Genomic DNA, 26290 nt, shown 5'->3' on the forward strand with positions numbered 1-26290 from the left:
ACTTTCTTAATTTCTTTTATAGTAAGTTTATTATTGATACATAAAAATGCTGCTTTTCTGGCATGCTGTCAGGAGACAATGGATCTGAATCTGCATTCTTAGTAAAATGTGTGTCTGTGTTTCAGTACATTAGCGAAAGTTTCTTTTTTCTTTTTTTTAGAAAAAAAATGAAATGCTGCTTTTCTTGTATGTTGATTTTGTACTCCGGAACTTTACTGAATTTGTTTATCAGTTCCAACAATTTTTTCATGAAATATTTAGGATTTCTGTGTATAAAATCATGTTATCTGCAAAACATGGATAATTTAACTTCTTCCTTTCCAATTCGAATACCCTTTATTTCTTTCTATTGCCTAGTTGGACTTACTCAGATTTTCAGTACTCTATAAATAAGTATGGTGAAAGTGGGCATCTTTGTCATGTTCCTGATCTTACAGGAAATACTTGGTTTCCTCTAAGTATCATATTTACTGTGGGCTTTTCATACATAGCCTTTAGTATTTTCAGATACATTTCTTCTATACCTAATTTTTGTGAATTTTATCATGAATGGATGTTGAATCATGTTTTGTTTATTTGTTCACTGAACAGATATCTATTTAACATTAAATAATAATCCCACTTTTCTAGATACTTGGAATACTTTAATGAACAAAATCGAGCAATTCTATGCCCTCTTTAGCCTTACATTTTAGTGATGTGAGATAGTAAACAGAGAAAGCCTGATCGGGAAGTTATGTATATATTCTCAATGGATAAATATAATGGAAATGTACATATATGTGCATATAAATTATATAGGAGCAGTAGCTAAGGAAGCTTCTGGTATGGAAAGAAAACTTTTGAGTCTGATTTTCTGGTGAATCCTCAGCTGACAGGATGAGTGGTAGCTTCTCTGGCAAAAGGAATATGTATAGGGTTTCTTTTGTGTGAATTCTGTCATAAGCCTCAGGTTGGTTTTGTGGATAAAGGTCTTTTCACATGAAAAGTCTTTTTACTCTGCACATGAAAGGCTTTTCCTTTGCGTGACTCATCTGATGTACATGCAAGTCTGATGTCTGGAAGAAGCTGTTTTGACACTTAGTATGAACAAATGACCTTTCATTCCTGTGTCTTCTCTGGTGAGCTATAGTGACAGGATACCTAAAAACCTTGGGACATTTCTCTCACTTGTATGATTTGGGGACTTCATGGAATTTCTCTTGATATCCCTCACATGTGGAAGTTCCCTCCTTGCTCAGGTAGGTAGAGACAGGCTTAGAGGAGGACTGTCTGGTTTAGAGAGAAGTGTGGGTTGCACCTCCACAGTGATGTTTTGATAAGAAGATCATTTCAGGGACCCTTTCTGGGAATTAGAGGTACCTACCCTTGCTCCTCTGGAGTTGTGTGAGTATCTCACAACAAACATCTTTCTCTTTAGGCGTAGGGTAGTCCTTTTCCTGGAAAATGAACATGGAAAATATGTGAGTCCCTTAATTATTAACAGTGTCATTTACTTGAGCATTTTTCCAGGAATTGTTATATCCATCTTCTTTATCTCCTTGTCTTTTTTCCAAGTAAGTATCTGGAGATTTCTCAAAGGGTATCCGTATTTTTCTGCTGTTGTGTTCTGCTGACAACGGGTTTTTGAGATGAATAAGGACTTCTCTTAAGGGCATAGTCTCAGAACAAAAGGGTTTCCTATCCCTGCATGGGAACATGGACTATGACAAGTGGCTTCACACAATCATAGGTCAGTTCTTCCATTAATTTCTCCAGATTCTGCCCCTTGATTCCCATTTCCCTTTCAAAGTGAATTTGTCCCTGCAGTTTCCATTAATCATAAACTGCTCCAGGACCAGTTGAGAAATAATTTAATCCTTACTATGCTTTTCTGGCTGCAACCATGAATGAAAAATCTCATGGAATCTTTGCAATTTTTGCCTTGCCCATGAGTTATTGCTTATTAAAATGAATTGAGCTGAGAGCTTGAGAACTCAAGAAATCTCCTCTCCCTTCTGAACAGCAGATCCTTGGGTTGGTCTAAATTCTATATTTTCTAATCAACATCATATTGGGGTGTTTCACATTGAAATGAATTTCTGAGATGTAATGTCATTCTTAGCAAAAGTTGTCAGAAAAACTCATTTAAATGTCTGAGGATCTGTTTTAAATATTGGTGGATTTAGTCTGAGGATCTGTTTTAAATATTGGTGGATGTTTAAATGTTGTAAGTTCCTTCTCTGTTGAACTTCAAATGGAATAATCTTGGCCTGCACACTGAACTGAGGTGTGACTTAGCTTTCTGCTGAGTTAATTTGGTATGTTGAATCTTACCAAATGCTTTTTTTATGTGTATATTTAATAAGATGATCACCAGGTTTTTGTCCTTCATTCTCTTGATATATTGATTTGGGTATGTTGAATCATTCTTGAATCTTAGGAGGAAGCCTGTTAGTTCATGGTGTATGATTTTTTTTTTATGTGCTGTTAAATTTGTTTTGCTAGTATTTAATTGAGAATTTTTGCATGTATGTTTATCAGCAATATGATTTATAGTTCTTTCTGTTGTAACTTTGTCAGGTTTTTGTATCAGGGTAATGCTAGCCTCATAAAAGAGTTTGTCAGAGTCCTTCTATTTCAGTTTTTTGAAATGGTTTAAGAAGAATTGGAATTAGTTATCCTTCAGATGTTTTGTAAAATTAAGCAAGTAAGGCCATCAGATCCTGGACTATTTTTGGGATTGTGAGGGAGGCTTCTAATTACTGTTTCAATCTGATTACTCATTATTGGTCTGTTTAGATTTTTTTATTTCTTCTTAATTCAATTTTGATAAGTTGTGTGTGGTCAGGAATTTATCCATTTCTTCTAGGTTTCCCAGTTTGTTTGTTTGTTTTTTTTTTTAAGTATATAATTGTTTATCGTAGTTTCTTGTGAGACTTTGTATTTCTGTGGAATCCGTTTAAACATATCCTTTTTCATCTGTGATTTCATTTATTTATAATTTTTAAATTGTTGGAGAAATAAGCAAGGAATATATAACAGTCACTGTATGTAGCATGCAAAACCTTTACTATCATGCACTTTTTAACGTATACTGATCTTGTCTTAAGTAACTGTATTTTTTTTTGGTGAGCTCTTTAATCCTTTCCTCCTTTCCTCTCCACTCTTATTTGCAGTATTTTAATTACCATATGTTCTGTGTCTATATTTTGTTTTATACCGAATGTAAAGTAGTATTGTTATTCTAGGGTTTTCACAGTCATGTTATTGTCTTGTTCTTTGCCAGATTCTCTTATCATGGACAGACCACAGGAACATTTGTTATTGTATTATTTTATTGCCATCTTGCAGTATAGATTCACATCTAATTAACTTTCTGCTTTTAGCCGTAGGGTCTTTTGGATTATTGCTCCGTGAATAATTTTTCAATAGTCGACTAAATTTTTATTATATTTTATACAGAATTCTATCACTGTTCTTTGATTAAAATTTTGTGATTACTCTTTAGGTATAATTGTTGTCTCTTTCTCAAAAATTTCTCCCAAATGTGTTTGCATTTGGGTAATTCTAAGAGATTTTATTTATACAGTGTTGTGGTAGACTTTTATTTTAGTAAATACTAAGATTTTTATTTTGTAATTCATAAAAAATGAAAACCTAGGTAAATACTTTGGGCCATTATAGATTAATTTGTATTTTCCAAAGTTTTATATAATTGTATCTGGCTTAATTTACTCAACATAATTGATATTCATCTGTATTATGTGTTTGGTAGTTTGTTCCTTTCTTATTGTTTTTATTTATTAATTGTTAATCATTCATTCATTCATTCATTCATTCATCCATCCATTCATTCTCTTGGCACTGGGGATTGGACTTAGGGTGCTTAAACTCTGAACTACATCCCCCTTTCCCTCATTTTTATTTTTTATTTTGTGGTCTTGCTAAATTGCTTAGGGCTTTGCTAAGTTGCTGCAGCTGGTCTTGAACCTGTGATCTTCCTGCCTCAGTCTCTTGAGTTGCTGGGATTACACCAGCACCCACTTCTTATTACTTTTAATATTTTATTTTATGAAAGTAATCTTTATTCATTCACCTATTGATAGCCTTTTAGGTTATTTTGAGTTTAGCCCTGTGGTAAATAAAGCTGCATGAACACTCAAGTGTAAGTTTTAGTGTCAGTAGGTGTTTAAATCTCTGATGTATAAATATCTAAGGCAAAATGGCTAGGTTATTGCAAAGAATATTATGGTTTCTTTTTTGCATCCCTCCACCTCCTCACCTCAGTTTTTGGTTCTGAGGATTGAACCTAGGGCCTCACACATGTATAGTATACAGGTAATTTTACCTCTACCCCATGGACTATGTACTCTCAGCATTATTATAGTTACTTTTTTAATTTTAATTTTTGTTGTTGGTACTAGGGATTGAACCCAGGGGCCCCTTACAGCTTAGCTATAGCCCTGGCATATTTTATTGATTATTTTGTGATGGCCTTGCAAAGTTGCTTAGGATCTCACTAAGCTGCAGAAGCTGACCTAGAACTTTTGATCTTCCTGTCCCAGCCTCCAGAGTTTCTGGGATCCACAGGCATGTGCCTACGTGGCTATGGCTACTTTTTTAAAGGACTGTAAGTTGTGGAAAGTGGCTCTGTTGTTTTACATCCCCATGTCATAAGCTTAGAATTCTAGTTTCTCTAAATCCTTGCCACAGTTTGATTTTGGCAGTCTTTTTCATTTTACCTTTGTAGTGAGTGTGATGAAGATTCTCATGTGCAATTGTAATTTGCTGTTTTAATATCTGAAGATGTGAACAATTTTTCAAATACATATTGTGAAGGGTCTTTGTCCGAATTTTAAAGGGTATATTGTCTTCTCATTATTGAATTGAAAGAATTCTTAATAAATTCTGCATGCAAGTCTTTTGTCATATCTTTATATTATAGAAGTTTTTTCATTTGTGGTTTCTCTTTTCCCCTTAGTGTTGTTATTGAGGTGTAACATACATTTCATAACATTCATGCCATTAAGTTTATAGTTTTGATGAGTTTTAGTAAATTTATATAGTTAATAACTCAGGTTAGAATACTGTTATCACCCCCAAAAAGATTCCCTCATGCCTATTTCTACTCACTTTGTCCTCCTGCCTCTAAGTCTTGGTAATTACTAATTTTTCATTGCTTCAATAGATTTTCATATAAATACAATCAAAAGACACATAATCTTATGATTCCAATTTCTGTCACTTAGCACAATGTTTTATTTACGTTCCTCCATCTTGCAGTAGTATATGTAAGTAGTCCTTTGTGGAGTAATATTCCATTCTGTGGATATTATGTTTGTTTATGTCTTGATAGGTTGATGATTATTAATTTAGTTATAGTTCTTTGTCTGTTAAGAATGATACTACCTTTTCCCTTTTGTTTTTATTTTTTATTTTTTGGGTACTGAGGATTGAACTCAGGGACACTTAAGCTCTGAGCAATATCTCTAGCCAATATTTTGTATTTTATTTAGATATAGGGTCTCACTGAGTTGCTTAGTGCATTGCTGTTCCTGAGACTGGCTTTGAACTTGCGATTTTCCTGCTTCAGCCTCCCGAGCCTCTGGGATTACAGATGTGTGCCACCGCACCCAGCTGGTATTATCTTTTTGAAAAGCAAAGAAATTTTTTAGTTTTGATAAAATCCAGTTTTATTCATTCTTTCTTTTGTATATGATTTAAAAAGTTATATATACTAAAGTTATAAAGATTCTTCATATATATTATCTTAGGAGTTTTGTCTTTTTGGTCTTTTTTTTTTTTGTTTTTTAAGTACCTGGGATTGAACCAATGGTGTTCTACCATTGAGTAACATCCCTATCTCTTTTTATTTTTTTTTATTTTTTTATTTTTAATTGGTTCTTTTTAGTTACACATGATGGTAGAATTCATTTTGAAAAAATTATACAAGCATAGAGTATATCTTATTCTAACTAGTACAGCATTCTTATGGATGTATATAATAGTGAGATTCACTTAGGTATTTTCACATATCTACATAGGAAAATTATGTCCTATTCATTCCACTGTCTTTCCTATTCCCATATTCTATTCCCTTCCCTTCATTCCCCTTTGTCTGATTTGAGACAAGGTCTTGCTAAATTGCTGAGCTTTTAGGTGCAGTACGAATTTCATTTGTTTCTGTGGATTTAGTTATTTGAGCACCTTTTGTTGAAAATGACTTTTCCCTTCCCTCAGTTATTAATACATTATGAATTTGTGCATACTTTGACATGTCGGGGTTTTTAGCCCCCCACCCCCGTTTCCTCCTGACCTGCCTGAGAGATAGGGAATGCACGCCCCAACCAGGACAAGCCAAGAAATGCAAAGGTCAACTGGCCGCCCGCACCCAGCCCTCCCCTGCAAGAGGACAATCAGATATGTCAGGGAGACCAATCAAAGCAGGATCTTGTTTATTGAGAAAACACACACAGCTAATATAATGTACAGGAGCTAATCAGGATAAAGGTCAGCAGGGTGGGGAGAGTTCACATGTACACCCATCCTACAGGCAGTAATGGGAGACACAAGCTGTCCATGAGGGCAGAAGAGTCCTGGACCTATCCTAGAGGTGGTCTTTTTTTTCCGTCACTACCCACAGCACCACCTCCTGGCTGATCGCCAGGTGCCATCCTAGCCATGTGCGGCCCCAAGACTGGGAAGCCAGCAGCAAGTCAAGTCAGCAAGCTAGGTTTCCTCTTTTCCTATGCAACACGCCTCACATGCCACGTCATGCCCTACATGGACATCTTGGGAATATTTAATTCTTTGTCAGTCTTTCTCCTAATGATTTTAACATGCTTAATAATTTTGCAATTTTTAACTAAATCATTCTCCCCCCACTCCGCTCTCTCTCTGGTGCTGGGGATTAAATTGGCGCCTTGTGCATGCTAAGCCTGTCTTCTATCACTCTATTGATTCTGCCTAAATCTTTAAATGTCTTTCATCAGGAATTGTGAAAGATTTATTTTCTACTTTGTTATTTCTCTGTATTTATTAGTTGTGATTCTTTTGTAGAAAAGTGCTTTAACTCAGCAACTATAGGTATTTGGTTACTCTGAACAGCAGTGGTCTTTTGAAAATGAATAGTCAACAGATACATTTAAAAATGTTCACCATCTCTAGTAATTAGAGAAATACCAATTAAAACTACACTGAGATTCCATTTCACTCCAATCAGAATGGCAATTATCAAGAATATAAGTGACATCAGGAGACAGAGGCAGGAGGATCACAAGTTCAAAGCCAGCTTCAGCAACAGTGAGGCACTAAACCACTCAGTGAGACCCTATCTCTAAGTAATTTTACAAAATAGGGCTGGGGAATGTAGCTTACTGGTCAAGTGCCCCTGAGTTCAATCTCAGGTACCCCTCCACCCCTCAAAAAAAGGATACAAGTGCCATAAATGTTGGTGAGGATGTGGGGGAAAAGGTTCATTCATACATTGCTGGTGGGACTTGCAATACTCTGGAAAGCAATATGGAGATTCCTCAGAAAAGTTGGAATGGAACCACCATTTGACCCAGATGTCCCACTCCTTGGTGTATACCCATAGGACTTACAATCAGCATAATAACAGTGACACAGCTACCCCAATGTTTATAGCAGCTCAGTTTACAACAGCTTAGCTGTGGAACCAACCTAGGTACCCTTCAAAAGATGAGTGGAAAAAGAACATGTGGTACATATACAAAATGGAATACTATCCATCCATAAAGAAGAATGAAATATTGGCATTTGCCTGTGAATGAATAGAGCTAGAGACTATCATGTTAAGTGAAATAAGCCAAACCCCAGAAACCAAAGGCCAAATGTCCTCTTTGATATGCAGATGTTGACTCATATTAAGGGGGGGTATAAAAGTTCACTTGCTTAGGCAAAGGGGGATGAAAGAAGGAGTGGGAATAGGAATAGCGAAGACAGTGGAATGAATAGAACATAACTTTCCTATGTTCTTATATGAATATACAACCAGTGTAACTCCACCTCATATCACCACAAACATGGGAAGTTACGCTCCATGTATGTATGATATATCAAAATACATTCTACTGTCATGTATAACTACAAAGAACAAATAAAAATTGAAAAGAAAGAAAATGATTTTTGTCCTTCACTGCCTATGATCATAGTAACCAGTTAATATAATAGTAACTACCGATGGTAGCAGATGATTTTGTTCTTTTTCCTCCTTTTTTAAAAAAAGTACTATTATGGGCTCATATATTTTTGCATATTGTTTTTCAGTCAGTTTGGTGCTGGATGGGACAGCAAGAACTCTAACAATAAGCTAGGTTAACAATGACTTATACAGACATTTGTCTGGATGTATACCATGCCAGCATTGTTTCAGCTATCCAGGATCTTTTTTTTTCTTTAACATTTTATTATTTTCTTAAACAATTATTATTTTTATTCATTTGCTTGTTCCATTATGGTTACAAGGTAGCTGTCACATCCCTAGGCATTAAGTCTGTGTCGAAGGTAGGCTAGTGCCAGTTGCCAGCCAAAAAGGCAGTTTTATAAAATCCTTTCCCAAAATTGCCTCAGCAAACCTGTCCTTATGTCTCATTGGCAACACCCCAGCTGTCAGCAGGACGGTGCAAGCAAATATCTGGCAAAGAGGAACAGAACTGCCAACAATGGCTTAGGCTTCTCATGAGGTATATACCTTGCCACTCGTAAAGGATTTTACTTATAAGAAGGAAAGGAGAATTTGTAGGGGTACAAAGCTAATAAATCTTGCCACAAATATCTTTGATAAAGCATAGAATGACTAGAATTATTCCATTATATAGTTGTTGGGAACTGGTTCCCAGACCTCTATACCGAAATGGTAGCACACTTATACTTTGAACTGTCTCTATATTACGTATAACACCTAACAATGTAAGTGCTATGTAAGCAGTTGTTATGCTGTATTATATGGTTTAGAGAATAACAACAAGAAAATAGTCTGTATGTATTCAATCACAGATGTGTGTGTGTGTGTGTGTGTGTATGCGTTCTTGTATGTGTGTGTGTGTGTGTGTGTGTGTGTGTATGTATGTATATATATATAAAACCTTTTTTTCTTGTATAAGGATTTAACCCAGGGGTACTTTGCTACTGAGCTCTATCCCCAGTTCTTTTTTTATTTTTTTATTTTGAGACAGGGTCTAACTAACTTGCTGAAGGTATTGCTAAATTGCTGAGGTTGGCCTTCAACTTGTGAACCTCCTGCCTATGCCTCTCAAGACACTGGGATAATAGGCAGGTATCTCTGTGCCCAGCTATAGACACAATTTAAACAAATATGGATCTGTGGTTGATTGAGTTTATAACTGTGGAATTCATGAATATAGAGGGCTGACTATATTACTTTATTTAACAGTAAGATCTATTTATATATTTACTTAAAACATTTACATTCAAGCATTAAAGTTTGGGGGCTTGCCACATCAATTTGTCATGATTATTTTTCCTATAAAGTTCATTTTGTTGAAGGCATATGTAGTATCCTTGAAATACTAGTTATTGTTTTCTAATATCATGGGAATGTTATTCCAAATATAGATATCATTTGAAAACTTCAGTGCCAAACTATGGATTTTTATATATGTGTTCTTCAGATTAATTTTATTAAAATATTTGGAAGCTAAAATAGCCCTTTTTCTGTATATTGATCATTGCTGTCTTCTTTTCCTCTTTTTCTTAGATTCTTTCATGTGCTATCAGTTTTCCTATAGAACTTTCCTTTTCAAATCCATGGTCATCTTCAATTTCCTCTCTCCTTTTTCTTTTTGTTCTCATTCTTTCACTTGCCTTTTTATATATTTTCATCCTTTTTTTTCCCTGCCTATCTTCAGAATAAAGGCTAGAATAAAGTCAGTTTTTGGTTGATAAGTTCTTAGTGTGTATTAAATGTTCTTCTTAGTATCTTAATTTCATTTATGTTGTGCACTGTTGACTGTTGATTGTTAACAGATTCTGGAATAATCCTATTATATTAGTTGAAAAATACATATTAAGTATTAATGGGCTGCATGTTACTGAATCAGAAAAGCTCCTGGTAAGCTCTGAATCACAACCAAGGTAGCTAATATAATTCTTGCTTTTAAATTACTTTATTTAATGAGATTTTCTCCTCCTTTAGTATTTGTAATCTCTCATGGAGCTCCATTATAAGTATTCACTATTGTGGGCAAGTGGTTACTTCAAAAAGCATCAGCTCTGTATATCATGTTAGGGCATATGCACACAGATATCATAAGCTGTCTTAAATATTTTGACTTAATGTACAGTTGTTAGGTATAGGTATTATGAATATATTAACCTTGTTTTTCTCAAATAAAATATTATATTAGAATTTCTATGATTTCTTAATTTTGTATGATGATGGTACTGTGGTTTTTGTTATCTTAGCTTTACCTGAATATCTGCCTAATTAAATATTCTTTCCAAAATATTGAAAGAATTATCTGCTTTGTGTTTAAGATTCTTATATTTGTATTTTTTCATTAAAAAATATCAACAGTACTTCATAGTTTTTTTCCATAGTAATAATTGTCTGTATAGTGAAAGATAGCTACTCTGAATTTTTTATTGACTTTGCATTTTTTTTTTTAACTTTGCATCTTTTTAACTATGGCCTTTATGTCTTTGGTGAAGCCAGATAAGCTGGGAACACATGGATCATTTATCATTCTTCCCCTTTTGCACATCATCCCTCTGTCTTTCCCCGCTCCCCTTTTCCTTCTTTTTCTTTACATGTTCCCCTTCTTCCATCCCCTCCCTCCCTTCCTCCCTGCCTTCCTCCCCCCGCCTCTGTAGTTGGACACAATACCTTTATTTTATTGATTTATATGTGGTGCTGAGGATCAAACCCAGGGCCCTGCATGTGCCAGGCAAGTGCTCTACCACTGAGCCACAACCCCAGCCCCTCCCATCTCTTTTTAAGGTGATTTTGGGGTTCCTAATTTTTTGTCTCAGTTGAATATGAAATGAAGTGTTAATCAGTATTGAATAAATTTTGTAGTTCTGCAATTTCTTACTAATAAATTATTTTGCTTAATCCATGCTTGTTTTTCAATGAAAGATTAGTTGAAAATCAACTAAGACTATCAGAGGACATAAACTTTTGTGAATGGAGTCATATCATTGAGTGGACATGGACTTTTTCAGCATAACAGCAAAGTTTATATTTTGTGTTTGTAGTTTTCCTTCTCTTATGTTGTTGCCCTTCTTGAATATAAAGATGGAAGAAAAAGAATGTAATATCTAAAGAATTATTGTATTTGAGGAGCAAGTAGAATGTGATTGATTATCTTCATGATACTTAGCAGAGTTTTAATATACGGCCATCATCCATAGTGGACTCATGGACTTCTATATGGTATTTTTACATTTTATTTCCAGTCAGATCCTGTCATTCTTTTCATTTCTAATTTCAATTATGTAAAGCTTTAAAATTCTGTTGAACTTGATCCAAAGCTATATTTATGCTCACAAAGGTTATTTCATACTAGCCTATGGCTTCATGAACACTAGAATATTGCTTCTGTTTCATGGAATACTCTTTATGGCAGTCTTGCTGTATCTCTGTTGCATTTGCTGTGTGCCAGCTGTTGCTTTGGATACAGTGTTCCTATTTTGGCAAGCTTTTTAGAGATCTCAACTATGATTTCTTTTCTCCCTTGTGATCCTATAGAGATTTAGAAAGAGAAAAATATATTGCATCATATTGTTTCCCAAGCAGAAAAGCAAAAGTAATTTAAATTTAGTAAAGAAAATAATTGTGCCATATTCTGAAATGCTTCTGAGGAGATCATAGTCTCTTTTTCTTTTTTTTTCTTACAAAAATTATCATTTTGCTCATTACATTATATCTTTTGTCTAATTTTATATAATAATTTACAAAATTAGAGATTTCATTTAAGATTGATTTATTGAAAATTCATAGTGATCATTTATAGAAGAATTAGTTTTAGAATATTGAATATCTCATTTAAAGTGAAAGCATTGTCTAGAAAATATTGGTACTTTATAGGTAGAAATTTCATTCTTAATAGCGTAGTATTTAAAAATTTTTTTTAGTTTTTCTGTTTTGGGATCTCTTATAGTTGTCAGATTCTGTTTCTCACCTGCAAAATTGGTACACCTAGAGAAATTCTAAAGACAAATGGTGGACAGAATGACCAGCTACAGAAAGTATAAATAGGCAGTGAAGGGCTCAAGATCTAAACCTGGCCTGCCACTAAGCAGGGGGCGGGGGGGTTACCCTCTTGCTATCTTTGTTTCCTTAACTCAAAAGAACATTGCAATATTTAACCTACCTTACCTATTTGGTGATGACAAAATGAAATTAGTGGATGTGCAGGCTCCTTTTAACAGCTAGAAGCAATATTCATTTATAAAGCATTGTTATCTTGGGAAGAGCATCTTCTTGGCCATGTACTATTTTTTAGCAGATCAGGATGGGGCATTTTAATGAATCTAGACCACCCAAGAGTTTACCAATAATAGGTGTAGTTTTGTAAAGAGATAGATTTGGTAGGGAATGTAAAAGAACAAAAAGTGGAGGTCCTAGACCTATTTCTGGAACACTGAGAAAATAGGTCCACAAAATAGACAGTTTAAAGATGAGCAGTGAATTGAAGAACTTACATTGTGTTTGTCAGGATTACTTGTGGGATGAGGTGGAGGCTGTACCTGTTAAGGACAGTGTCTAATTTTAGTGTTTTAAACTGTATAAAGTTGTGATTTGCAGCAGAGTGTGGGGAGTCAGATAAGTGAGGGAAGAAGTTGATTAATTGTCTTATGCCAACTTAAATCATCAACTCCCCAGAGATGACAGCGATCCGGAGTACTAGGGAAGAGAAAGTTTCTTCATGGACAGTTTTCTTTGGGACTTTAAACTTGAGGAAAATTTGTGATGTGCAGGTAGGTACTTTTTAGCAGGATGGGACTAAATTGTTTATTTGTTCAGAAAGGTAACACAGTACTGGTTTCCCAACAGTGAGTTGAGATTCTTATCAGCCATGCTGATATTTCATCAGTTCCCAGTAAAATTAGAAGTAAGAACTTGGTAATGAGTTAGTCATAGTATTTAAAGAATATCTCTGGTTCTGAGAATTTCTCATCTAATTTTATTTACTTATTTTTTGGTATTTCAATATTTTATGAGTAATGATAGTAGAGGGGTTTTTTTCCCCCCTTAACAAAATAAGAAGATATTATTACTTTCTGGTCATTTTCTTTACAGACTTTTCTTTAATTGTTATTTTCAAGAAAACATTGTTATTTGGAAGGGGCTTTAATATGAAATGCATACTTGAATCCCTGTTTTGCCTTCTGTTCTTTGTCGCCTAATTCTCTTAATTCCTCAATGCCCTACCTTTCCTATCCTTAATTAGGAAATAATAATAACTACTTTGAACATTTATTGGAGAAGGTATCATGTATATCAAGAGCCTAAAATAATACCTGGTTCATAATAGAGCTTACTAGGTGATTACAGCAGAAATACTTATTCAAGACCATAAACTTCCTCACTGTTAAATTGGGGTTTCTGTCTTTGAATAGAGACAATATTTTTGAATTCTGTACAGAGGACACTTAGAGAGCTCTAAAACTATGGAGAATGTCCAAAATGGCATTTCTGAAGAAAATAGGGTCTTTAAATTTGGTTGCCAAGGATGATATAAGCAGTGGTTCTCAAACTTGGGAGTTTATAAGTTACTTCGGGTCCTTGTTTTGAAATGCACATTTGTTACACATGCAAAAGAATGAAGTTGGATTTTTTACCTTGTACTATATACAAAAAAATTAACCTAAAATGGATTAACGACCTAAATGTAAGACCTAAAAATATAAAACTCCTCAACGAAACCAGAGAAAAAGCTTCATAATATCGGATTTGGCAGTGATTTCTGGGATATGGTACCCAAAGCACAGGCAATGAGAAGAAAAATAGATGGATGAATCTGCATCCCACTTGAAAACTTCTGAACAAGGTAGGAAACAGAATAGTGAATAAAGGCAACTTTCAGAATTGGAGAAGATCCTTGCAAACCATATACCTGAGAAGGGGTTAATATTTAGAATATATAAAGGCCTCCTACAACTCAACAACAAAAATCCCAGTCAATAAATGGAAAAAAGACTTGAATAGACAGAAAAGACATAAAAGTTACCAACAAGCATATGAAAACATGCATAACATCACATATTTTTAGGGAAATGCAAATCAAAACCACAATGAGATATTACCTGCTCCTGTATGTTGGCCACTATCAAAACAACATAAGATCATAGGTGTTGGTGAGTATGTGAAGAAATTGGAATCTTTGTGCCCTGTTATTAGGAACTCCATGCAATTTAACAACTTCCTATTCTGTATTCTTCTAACCCTCGACAACCTCCATTCTACTATCTCTCTGAATTTGACTACTCTGGATACCTCACATGAGTGGAACCATATTGTTTTTGTCTTTTTGTGACTAGCTTTTTCACTTAGCATAGTGTCCTCACAGTTTATCCATGTGTAGTATATGTTAGAACCTCCAACATTTTAAAGCCTGAACAATATTTCATTGTATGCATGTACTACATTTTGTTTATTCATTAGTGAACACTGGGTTTCAAGTGTATGTGTCTTTTTGTTGTCCTAATTCTATGTATTGGTTTCCTAATATGCAATTAAAAATTTCCACAGACTAGGTGACTTAAAACAATAGAAACATGTTCTTTTATATTTGTGGAGGCTAGAAGTAAAATCAAGGTGCTGACAGAAGCACCCTCCCTCTCCCCAAAAAGAAAAGACTGTAGGGAAGACTCCTTTCTTGCTTATTCCTCACTTTTGGAATATCCCATCATTCATTTGCCCTTGAAGATTTATAACTGTATCATTCCAATGTGTGGCTCTGGCCTCTGTTGTCCCATGGTATTTTTCACTGTGTGTGTCTGGGTATATATTCTTTTCATATAGGGGCAATCATTATCCAGTATGACCTTATCTCAGCTAATTACATCTGTTTCTAGATTAGATCACATCCTGAGATTATGATAGCGCATAAATTTTGTGGTGACAGTTTTCACCTCACTCTACCTTTTAAAATTTAATCCATTTGTTAAGTATGTAAATATGTGTTAGTCAGCTGTGGCTGCCATAACAAAATGAAACAGACTAATGGCTGAAACAACAGGTATTTATTTTCTCAGTGTTCTGGAAGCTGTAAAAGCTAAGATTGGGGTCCTGAACGATTTGATTTCTGGCAAGGACCCTCCATGTCTCTTAACATGGCAGAGCGTGAGAGCAAGCGAGGGAGATATGAGAGCAGGACATAAACTCAAAATCCCTTTTGTCTCTAGTAAGGGCCTTAAGACCAGCCCCATCCCACCCCTTGTCACTATCACATCCACTTTAACCTCCTAAGAGCCAACTTAGCCAACTTCAAACACCAACTCTGAAGATACAGTGGGAAAACCAAACTCAGACTCAAACCTGGTTTCTCTTGCTGTGATAACACAGATCTCTTCTGTGGCTCCAAAAGGTGTGAGGGGATTTCTTCCCACCACCAAGCCAGCATTCAGTTCTATAGTAGTCTGGGTAAACTAGCTGGGTAATCCCATAATCTAATTTAAGGTTCAGTCTTCCAGACAATTCCCCAGTCTCACCCACTTCAGATGCCAGTTGCAAGTCTCAGGTTATTTGCCTATTCTTTTGACTATGAACCTGGGTTTCTACAGTCCCCTTCTTGCCTCCCATTAATTTGCTTGAGCAGCTCATAGAACTCAGGGAATCACACTTACTGGTTAACTTTAAAGGACATTACAAAAGATAGAGATGAAGAAGAGATGCATAAGGCAAGGAATGTGGGAAGAGGTGTGGAGATTTCATGCCTACTCTGTGCACACCCTCCCAGGAACCTCCATGTACTCAGCTATCTAGAAGCTCTCCAAACCCTGTTCTTTTGGGGTTTTGTGGAGTCTTCATTACATACGCATGATTGATGAAATCTTCGGCCATTGGTGATCAACTTAACTTTCGGCCCTTCTCTCCTACCTAATCCTGTCTTAATCTTTTTAATGACCAACCCCCATCCTGAAGCTAGTACCGCCAGCCATCAGTCAACTCACTAAAAAGACACATCACTTTAAAGATGCCAAGGATTGTAGGAATTATACACCAGGAAAGGGGACTAAGACCAATTACATATTTTGAAATATCACTCTAGTAAATTGTGGGATAGACTATATGAATTTTGGGAGACATAGACATTCAGTCCATAACAGTCTTTAAAATTAAAGTAGAAATTTCACATTAGGTATTATTTGGGGAGTGAGTTATGTATTTATTTTGAGATGGAGTCCTGTGATATTGCCAGACTGGCTTCAAAATACTGGGCTTAAGTAATCCTGCCTCATCCTCTAGAGTAGCTGGGAATAAAGGTGTGCATCCACATGCCTGGTGTGGGAGTTGCTTATTTTAAAAAACAATCATATACAAGTTTAATAGTGTATACATGCAAGCATAATTCTTGCTTGTATTGTTTTGGGAAAAAGTTAGGTAACATTCATATTTAATAAATTAAATATATATATTTTCTTTTTTTAGAGAGAGCGAGAGGAGAGAGAGAATTTTTTTAAAATTTATTTTTCAGTTTTCGGTGGACACAACATCTTTATTTTATTTTATGTGGTGTTAGGATCGAACCCAGCGCCCCGCGCATGCCAGGCGAGCGCGTTACCGCTTAAGCCACATCCCCAGCCCCTATATATTTTCTTATTCTATATATTTGCCCTAAAATAAACTATAAATTATTGATGATTTTTAGGTATTTAATAAGAAGTCTTGCCTGATAATATATATATATATATATCGTTATAATACTACCTCTTTCACTTCCTGTTATTTCTTTCAGAATTTTAAAAATTAAAATCATAACAGAAAAGTGCACTCATCATGAGAGTGTAGCTCAGATGATTTTTCACAAAGTGAACAAGCATGTATGACTAGCATTTAAATTAAAAAAAAAAAAACATACCATAAGCATTCCACAAGTCCTTTCTTAATTAGCAAGTGCCCTCAAGTAATTCTTAACAGTTATACCAAAATTAGAGAGCCACTTATGTAGGCACCTGGGCTTGCAGAAGGTATTTCTTTAGATTTTTATCTATCAGGGATCAGTTGGTGTATTTATTTTCTAAAATGTTCAGTGTCATTCACAGACTTTTGTATATGCTGTTTCTCTGCTTTGATATGCTTTTATATGCTTTACTTCTCCTTCTCTGTGTCTTCCATACCTATTTACCTCAAGTTCTTACATCTTCCCATGGACTTTTTCCATTTCAGGTCTTAGCTGAGACTCCTTTTTTAAAGAGTGTTTCTTCATTCCTCCATCTTTCTTCCCTCTCAGAGTTTGAGCAATTGCTCCTTTTGCATATTTTCTTTAATCCTTCTTTTTCCTCTTCCCACATTCTAATTGCCAATTGACTTTATTCTCCATTAGACCATAAATATCGAAATGTCAGATAGTGCAATATTTTTTTATTATTATTAGTAGTAGTACCTCAGAAAGTGTCAGCACATGCACAATATCAATCATACACATAGATGATAAAATTATTATATTTTGGTATTAGAAAGTGCATTTAGTTCATCTAGTTCAGTCTTCTCTGCTATTAAATAGTAAATTAAAAGCCTTAATTTTATTAATAAGGACTTAGAAAGAGCCAGTGGTTAAAGTATATGGTATATGTGTGTGATGAGACAGAATAGTGGGGAAAGGACACTAATGTATCTCTAGGATATTAAACACTGAAGAATCTCTGTTATTCTTCACTTGAATCATACCTAGAAGCAATTATTTCGTCTTCAGTTCTTCTAATATTTCAGTTCCATTTCTTACTGTTCTATCTCCCAATTTCTATTCTCTTACTCCCACTGATTTTGTTATTTATTTACCCCTTTATGATTTTTGGTTTCCAATACCTGTTTTCATTCTTTGTTACTTCAATCTAGTTTGCTACCTAAACTAGTTTTCTTTGATTATACATTTCAAAAAATTTCACATTTCCAACAAAGAATTACCCATTAGTATCTTAGACTAATCTATAATAATTAAGTAGTTTATTAACAGCAGCTTTACATTTTCCTATCCCTCCTGTCTCCCACACACTCCCTCAAATGATCTTTTGATTTGTATATTTCTATTCTCAGTTCTCCAAGTGAGATATGGTTCTTTCTTCAAAAATATAGTAAGCTTTTTTCTCTGTCTTGTTCATTGTAGTTAGTCAGCATTCAGTTTCTTTTTAGTGTTTCAAAATCTCTTCTATCTGTCCTGTTTATTATATTCTTGTATTAGTTGGCTTTATCTTACTGCAACAAACTATCTGATACAGGCTACATATAAAGAGAGATTTTCATACATGGTTCTGGAGGTTCAAATCCAAGATTGGGCATCTGTGTTTGTATGACTGTCTGGTGAGGTTGAGCAAGTGGGAATACCTGTCAAGAGTGAGTTCTCGTGTCTTGAAACAGGAAGCAGAGGGAAAGGAAGAGATTGGGGCCCTCAATCCCTTTGGAGGTCACATCTCCAGTGACCTAAGGACTTCTCACTATGCCCTACCTCTTCAAAGTCCACAGCACCTTTCAGTTACCACTCTGGGAACCAAGCCAACTGTCTTTGGGGATAGTTGCCCAAACTAGAGTAATTCTCATTGCAGTTCACTAATGCATGCTATTTTTTTTCTATTGTTTTTTAATTACTAATTGACAAAGCCAATTTAATTTATCTCCTTAAACAACCTAGGATATGGTATTTAGAACATCAATAATTTTTCTGTTACTAACCAAACAAAATAAGAATTTCACAGAATGCCACTTAATTCTGTCAATGACTAGACTCTTTTCATTTCATAGTTATCTTTTATTATCATTCTTTTTTCATGTATACAACACTCCAGACAATAAAATCTATTTACTGCTCCTTAGGTATACACCGTAGTTTTCTGTAGTAATTTCTTTGTATACTGTGTTCTTTTGTTTTTAACCAGAAAATATTTATCTCTATGAATAAATGATTCTCTTCTTTCAAAGTCTGGCAAAGACATCTAATCCAGTAGTTCCAAAATGCTTATTTTCAGGTAGCTGCTCGGTGGACTGTGTTAGAATCATCTAAATAGCTTTGAAAAATATTAATAGCTAGGCCTTAATCTGGTCTAGCTGAATCAAAAATTTTAGAATTGAGATCTTATCAGCTCCTTTTTTTTTTTTCCCCCCTAAAACATATCTCCAGCTGGGGTTGGGGTTCCATTCTTTTATTTGTTCTCATCGTTTTGAAGTTTTACAAGATGGAGACACAGAGAAAGGAGGTGATTTCCTCAGGGTTGCCCAAACAGTATTTTTTGTGTAACTTTACTTAAAGTTGGAGTGACAAAAAATTTCTTAGGAACAGGAATAGATGCTATTCTTAGAATTCTTACAACTTTTGGAACATTAGAAAATGGTCTGAGTTCAAATGTATGATATGTCAAGATCATTGTACTGTCATGTGTAACTAAGTAAAACAAATAAAAAAAAATAAAAAAGGAAAAGGCAATTTCATATATTTCAAATCCCTAAATGTAGTTTTAGATTTTTGAATGAAGAAAATATACTGAAAACTCCATTTGAATTAGAGTTGGTTATGTTTTCTAGTTTTTTGTTTGTTTAATTTCTACGTTGCTTTAAAGAGAGAAGGTTTTGTTTGCAGTTGAATTTGGTGTAGTATAGTGTGGAGTATATCTCCTTTCTCCTTTGATTATTCCAATCAAAATAAAATAATACAAAAACAACAACAACAACAACAAAAAGAAAGAATGAAAATGGTCTGAAGACCAATATTTTCTATTAGTAGTGTACTGAATACCAAATATTGTAAATGTGTTATCTCAATAGTCTTTCCAACAGTTTCATGAAGAATATATTTAAAAACCAAAAAATAGAAATTTACTTACTCATTCACTTATCCTAAGACTAATTTTAAAGTCTCAAGTTCTTCCCACTATAGCATGTTGCTAACAGATCAAGGTGGGGGTAGCTAATGTTAATTGAGCTTCTCTTGTCAATTAAAAATGCTAATTAGTTATAAGAATTACTGCAGGCCATTATGGTGGTAAGTGCCTGTAATCAGGCTTGAACATAGGAGTTTGAGGCCAGCCTAGGCAACATAGTAAGACCTTATCCTCCAAAATATATTTTTTGATTTTACTATTGGGTGAGTACCATTATTTTTTGCCATCATACAGATGAGGAGACTTAAGTATTAAAAAAGTTAACTCATTTGGTTTTGGTGACTAAGTGCTAGAGCTTGGATTCTATGCTAGGCCTGAGTCCAAAGTCTGTGAAGTAGAAATAACAAAAGCAAATAATAGAATTAATGAAGCCTAACATTATTTATTTTATAAGATTAATAAATTGAAATAAATTATTAAATGCCCCCAAAGACTGTGAGAAAACAAACAAATTAAAAAGACACAAGATGAAGCGATGATCTAATAAGACATCAAACAAAAATTAAAAAGAAAATAAGAGGGCATTAGGTATAACTTTATAATAACAGATTTGAAAATTTAGATAAAATTGACAAAATCCTAGGAAAACAAAAGGAACACTAGGAAAATTAGAAAGTCTGAATAGTTTTATGTCCATTACCAAAATTGAACATCATTCAAAACCTTCCCTGTGACAAAACTCCAAGGGCAGATAGTTTCAGGGATGAATTCTTCCAAACATTAAAGGAAAAAATAAACCAATGTTATGTAAACTTTACCCAGTAATTGAGAAGAGGAAACACACACACACCTCTGCTTATTTTATGAGGCCAGAATAACCTTGATATCAAAACAAAGACATTATAAGAAAGGAAAATTACTAGCTGTCTTTCCAAAATTGATGCAAAAATGCTAAGAAAAAGTATTAGCAAATATAAGCCAGGAAAATCTAAAAATGATAATTTATCATGACCAAGATGGCTTTAGTCCAGAAGTACAATGTAATTACTTAAATACAGGGGGGAAAATGATCATCTCAGTAGGTGCAGCAACGTATTTAATAAAATTCAACATCAGTCTGATTAAAAATACTCTCAGCATACCAAGAATAAATTTCTTTAACATGATAAAGGAGTTATCAAAAACCTCAGTGATGAAATATTTAATACTTTTCACCTGATAACACTCAAGGATAATACTCTAATTTTTTTTTTTTTGTCAACATTCCACTGTAGATCCTATCCACAGTAAGAAGGAAAAACAATAAAATAAAGGAAGATTGGGAAGAAAGAAGGAAAAAATATTCTTAGATAACATGGTTATACATATATAGCAAAACAAAACAGTCCACAGATGAAATATTAAAATTAATAACTGAATCTTGTACATTTATTAGGCTAAAATTCAATATATAAAAATCAATTGTATTTTTTAATATGCTTGCAACAAACAAAATTTTTTAAAGTTACCATTTACAGTCTCCAAAAATGCATAGATTAATTCAAATGAAAAACTATATAAGAACTCTTAACAGAAAGCTATCAAACATTATTAAGAGAAATTAAAGAAAACATGAATAAGAGAAGAGAGAGAACCATATTCATGAGTTGCAGAGCTAGTAATATAAAAATACCAATTCTAATTTTATTTATTGTTATAACTTAGTTACAAATAAAATCCCATATTTTTAAAAATTGAAATTGTCAAGTTAATTCTTAAATTAAAATGAAAATATTATGAACCAAGAATGTTTCATAATCAGTTGAAGAACAGATAAACCAATTGTGAATGATTAAATAGAGTTTCTGGAGGATAACTTTATGAATGAAAGATATCTTTATGAATGTGAGTCAGGGACTACTTTTTAAATAAGACACTGAAAGTGTTTACATAAGGAGTAAGGTTGATAAAAAGGATCGCATTGAAATTGTGAATTTCTTTCCCTTAAAAGACTTTATTAAAAGAGGGAGAAGGGGCTGGAGTTGTGGCTCAGTGATAGAGCACTTGCCTAGCATGTGTAAGGCACTGGGTTCGATTCTCAGCACCACATACAAATATATGAATAAAATAAAAGTCCACTGATGTTTAAAAAAAATAAAAACAACAACAACAACAACAAAACTGTGTTTAAAAAAAAAGAGGGGGAGAATATATTTACAATACAAACAATCATCAAAGTCATAAAATCCAATGTATATAAACAAATTTACAAATACGTAAGTAAAAAAAATGGGCAAAAATGATAAGCATGCATTTCACAAATGATAATCCAAATAGATAATTAACATTGCAAGAAGGAATAACTTGCTCAGTCATCAGAACTCCAGTGTTCACTCAAAAGAATAGCTGAAATCAAAGGGGCTGATTGTTTTAATTTTGTGTAAGTTTGTTGAGCATCCACAATTGTCATATACTGTTGGTGATGTTATAAAGTATTATAGTAGCTTTGGAAAAATGGCCAAATCTAAAAACACTTAAACATAGAAATACCTGGTAATTCAGCAGTTCACCGACACAGCAGAAATTCATATGCATATCTGTCTACTGCAGTGTTCATTGCAGCATTAATTAAAATATCTAAAAGTGGAAATAACCCAAGTATTTATCAATACCAGGATGGATAATCTAAATTTCTACAATGGAATTCTACACATCAATAAAAAGAATCAACTACTGCTACATGCAATATGATGGAAAGATTCCACAAATAATGTTAAACAAACAAAGTCAGACACAGAAAAATACAAACTCTAAAATTCAGTGTATGTCAAGTTCACAAACAGGCAAATCTAATCTATCATGTTTCAGAAGTTATGGTAGTGGTGATATTTAGAGAGGTGCAGCTTGGGAGCCATACAGGGTTTCAAGGTGCTGACACCATTGTGTTTCGTCATCTAGTTGGTAGTTTGGTCTGTTTATTTTATTTTAGTTCATAAAGTTGTGCTTATATAATGTGCACGATCCTCTGTATGTTACTTTAAGAATTTTATTTCAAATAATTATTTTGTAGCACCTTTGCTAACAATGCATATATCTGTATTAAACCATATTGATCTATTGATATATATCTTAATTGATATTAATTGGAAAAGTAGCTGTTATTTGGAAAATTTTAAATTATGTTTAGAATTATATGTGTTATAAATTATAAATATTGCTCTAATATATGCTTTAGTAATGAACTATATACATTTATTTTTGAAATGTTTTTGGAAGTTAATTTTTGAAGCAGACAATCATGAAAACTGTTTTATTTTAACTAGGCCTTTAAAGTTGAATAAAAAAAAATGTTTTTCAGTTAATGTACACAAAAATTTTACAGTATACTTTCACTGGTACCTGATAATAAAACTACTGTATGTGGAAAAACTAAGTGTTATGCTTTTCAAATCTTTTCAAAATTGTCAAGGCAATAAGTATAATTTAAAGTATCTATCTGTATTCTGGTTTTATAAGATGTAAGTATTCTTTTGAATATGCTTTCTTGGATTGTGATGATATATGAAATTTCTTTACAGTTTTCTTATTTTGATTTCTTGATCTCTAAAATGTAAAAAAAAAAATGTGTATATTTCTTTTGTGCACACGCACATATATATTTCTTTTGGGAGAAAGGGAATAACAACAATAAAAAAACAAAATGTTGTACCCTGTTTTTAGTTCATAATGTAAGGGTCCGGCGAAACGTTGGAGAAAGAGACCACAAGAGACCAGCCTCATGCAACACACAGGGGGAAGTTTATTAGGATCCGCTTCAGCGCGCTGAGGCTCCAGGCAGGCTCGCACAAAAAGGGAGAGCAGCCCAGAGCCCTGAGCAGAGGTCAGGCAGAGCATAAGTACACTTTTTGGAGAGGGTGGGGGGCTTTGCATACATCAGAACAAATCATCACGAGGTGCGGGGAAATTGAACAACAACTCTGAGACCTGATTAGTACATTCATTGGCGGGAACAGATTGGACAGGGGTGATTGGTCACTTCTAAGCGGGGTGCACATTCAAACTGATTGGTTTTGGGACTTGCAATGTCTACGTGCCATTCTACACAGAGTCCCAAGTTATTAGACAACCAGAGGAGCCAGTGAGAATGTTTACTGGGCAGTTCTGGTATTGTTCCAACAGCTACAGAGATTACAGGTTCCGGGGGTAGCAGAGGAATTGTAACAATACTTGGTCTTTTACTCTTTAACCCAAGCCTTGTAGCCTAGAAACTTTACAATGTCCGGTCTTTTACACTTTAACTCGGGCTCTGTGGCTTAGAAACAGCTTAAAAATTTCACCTTTACAATAATTTTGTATGAAGTTGCTTACTTTATCTCCTGTGGCCTTTGTTGGTGTACTAGTACAAAATTGAAAGTGTATACTAGAGTTAAATTCTATTATAATCATATTAAATTAAGCTTTTTATTAGAACATACCTTAATTTGAATGATATTCATTTGCTTCTTTTTCTCCTTTAATGAAAATTTCCAATGGGTATTGTTATTCTCCAGCTCAGTTTCCTGTTACTGTCTTTAAGCTGACTATGCTTTATCTTTCTGTGTGTGTGCTTGTGTATTTGCATTGCATACTATTATTTTAAAATGATACAGTAGATTTCAGAAAATACCTTTTGTCTTATTCATAAATTTAATCATATAAACAATGAAATAATTCAACTTTTTAATTATGTCTCTAATAATAGACAGTAAATTATAAATGGAATAAGAGTTTCAGCTCTTTGGGCCTAGAAGTATATGTTATTGTAACAGCTTCTAGCTGATAATTAAGTCATTTACTTACCAAACAAATCCAATAATTTGTATTACTCTGGACTAAATCTACTCATTGACCATGTTTCAACTTCCTATCTTATCTCCTGCCTCTCCCTTTTTTACTTTGCTCTGCATACCATCATGGCCTTCTTGCTGTTTCATTAGCATGCCAAGTACATTTCTTAGTACTTTCATTGATAACACTGAAGAAGATTTGATAGTTCCTCAAATCTTCTTTAGACTGCCTCTATCAGGATAATCAGATCTGTTTAAATATCCAGTCAGAGATGAGTTTTGTGTGTGTGTGTGTGTGTGTGTATATATGTGTGTGTGTGTGTGTGTATTTACTCCTCTCTCTATAGTAATCCTAATCATTCTCTGTTTTTATTTTCTGCTATATTTTTTCTTATAGCATTCATTATTACCTGATATCTTTTTTTCTATTTTGTACATTTCATAGTAAATATATAAGCTTCCTGTGAGCGGGATGTGTTTTTCTACTGCATTTCCAACACATAGAATTTTAACAGATTCACAGTAGGCATTGTATAAATATTTGTAGTTAGAGTGAGTGAATGGATGAATTAAATATAAAGAATAGTTATCAGTTCTCATTGCTAAGCCCTTGGCTAACTCTTCAGGATTTTTTTTTTTTTAATTCTGTTATATATCTAGCATTTCTGTTCCAGCATGGCTCCTTTGTTGGGATTTGTGGTAAATTTTAAATAAGCTCTAGTATTGTACAAAAAGCTTCTAAACTTGTTATTATCCTTTAAAGGTAGAGAAAGAGGGAAAGGGGGAAAATGATATACATGGTATTTAAATTTGTCTTTTATGATGTATAACTAAATTTAATATTTGTTTCAAATTGTTTTTATCTTCAATAATTTAAAAATGTGGTAGCAATTGTTCAAGGTTGTAGATTTACATTGATCTTATTTGTTTCTATTTATATCTGTTTCTACCCTACCTCAATTTTATTTAAGAATCCAACTCAAGTTGGAACAGCTCTTCAGGTTTTCCATAATCTTGGGACTTTGAAGGATACTATTACCAGTGTTGTGGATGGATATTGTGCTGCTTTGGAAGAAAATATCAACAGTGCATTAGACATCAAAGTTTTGACTCAGCCTTCACAGTCAGCTGTGAGAGGTATGGATATACTTTATATTTAGCTTCTTTATTTATTTATAACTGAGAAGTCCTTTGAATAGTATGTGAAACATTCATGTTTCAAAGCAATCTAATGACTCATTTTTTTAGTAGACAGAAAATGAGAGAGAAATTATGTTTCAGAATTTATTTATAATTTTTTTTGTCTAATCAGTGAGTTGTGGCCAATTGGTACATTCAGAACTAGATAAAGATCTCTAAACTATGGCATCATTTAGTTGAGAGGAAACAGATGCAAAAAAAAAAAAAAAAAAAAAAAGAACATATTTTTCTTCTGAAGTCCTTATCCTCACATGTACTTCTTATTGAGTAGGAAAATATTTTTT

General features: G+C 33.8%; 1 protein-coding gene across 4 annotated transcripts in view; it reads left to right on the plus strand.

Moving 5' to 3' along the window:
* Positions 1 to 26290, plus strand: part of Cog5 (component of oligomeric golgi complex 5) — a 356605-nt gene that overhangs the window by 163966 nt on the left and 166349 nt on the right. For all 4 annotated transcript variants that reach the window (XM_076834507.1, XM_076834478.1, XM_076834497.2 and 1 more), the window contains exon 8: positions 25778 to 25943. In XM_076834507.1, coding sequence (XP_076690622.1) covers positions 25778 to 25943 — 166 coding nt within the window. The remainder of the gene's footprint in view (positions 1 to 25777; positions 25944 to 26290) is intronic.

Source organism: Callospermophilus lateralis, chromosome 1 (assembly GCF_048772815.1).
Source record: "Callospermophilus lateralis isolate mCalLat2 chromosome 1, mCalLat2.hap1, whole genome shotgun sequence".
NCBI classification, from domain to species: Eukaryota; Metazoa; Chordata; class Mammalia; order Rodentia; family Sciuridae; genus Callospermophilus; species Callospermophilus lateralis.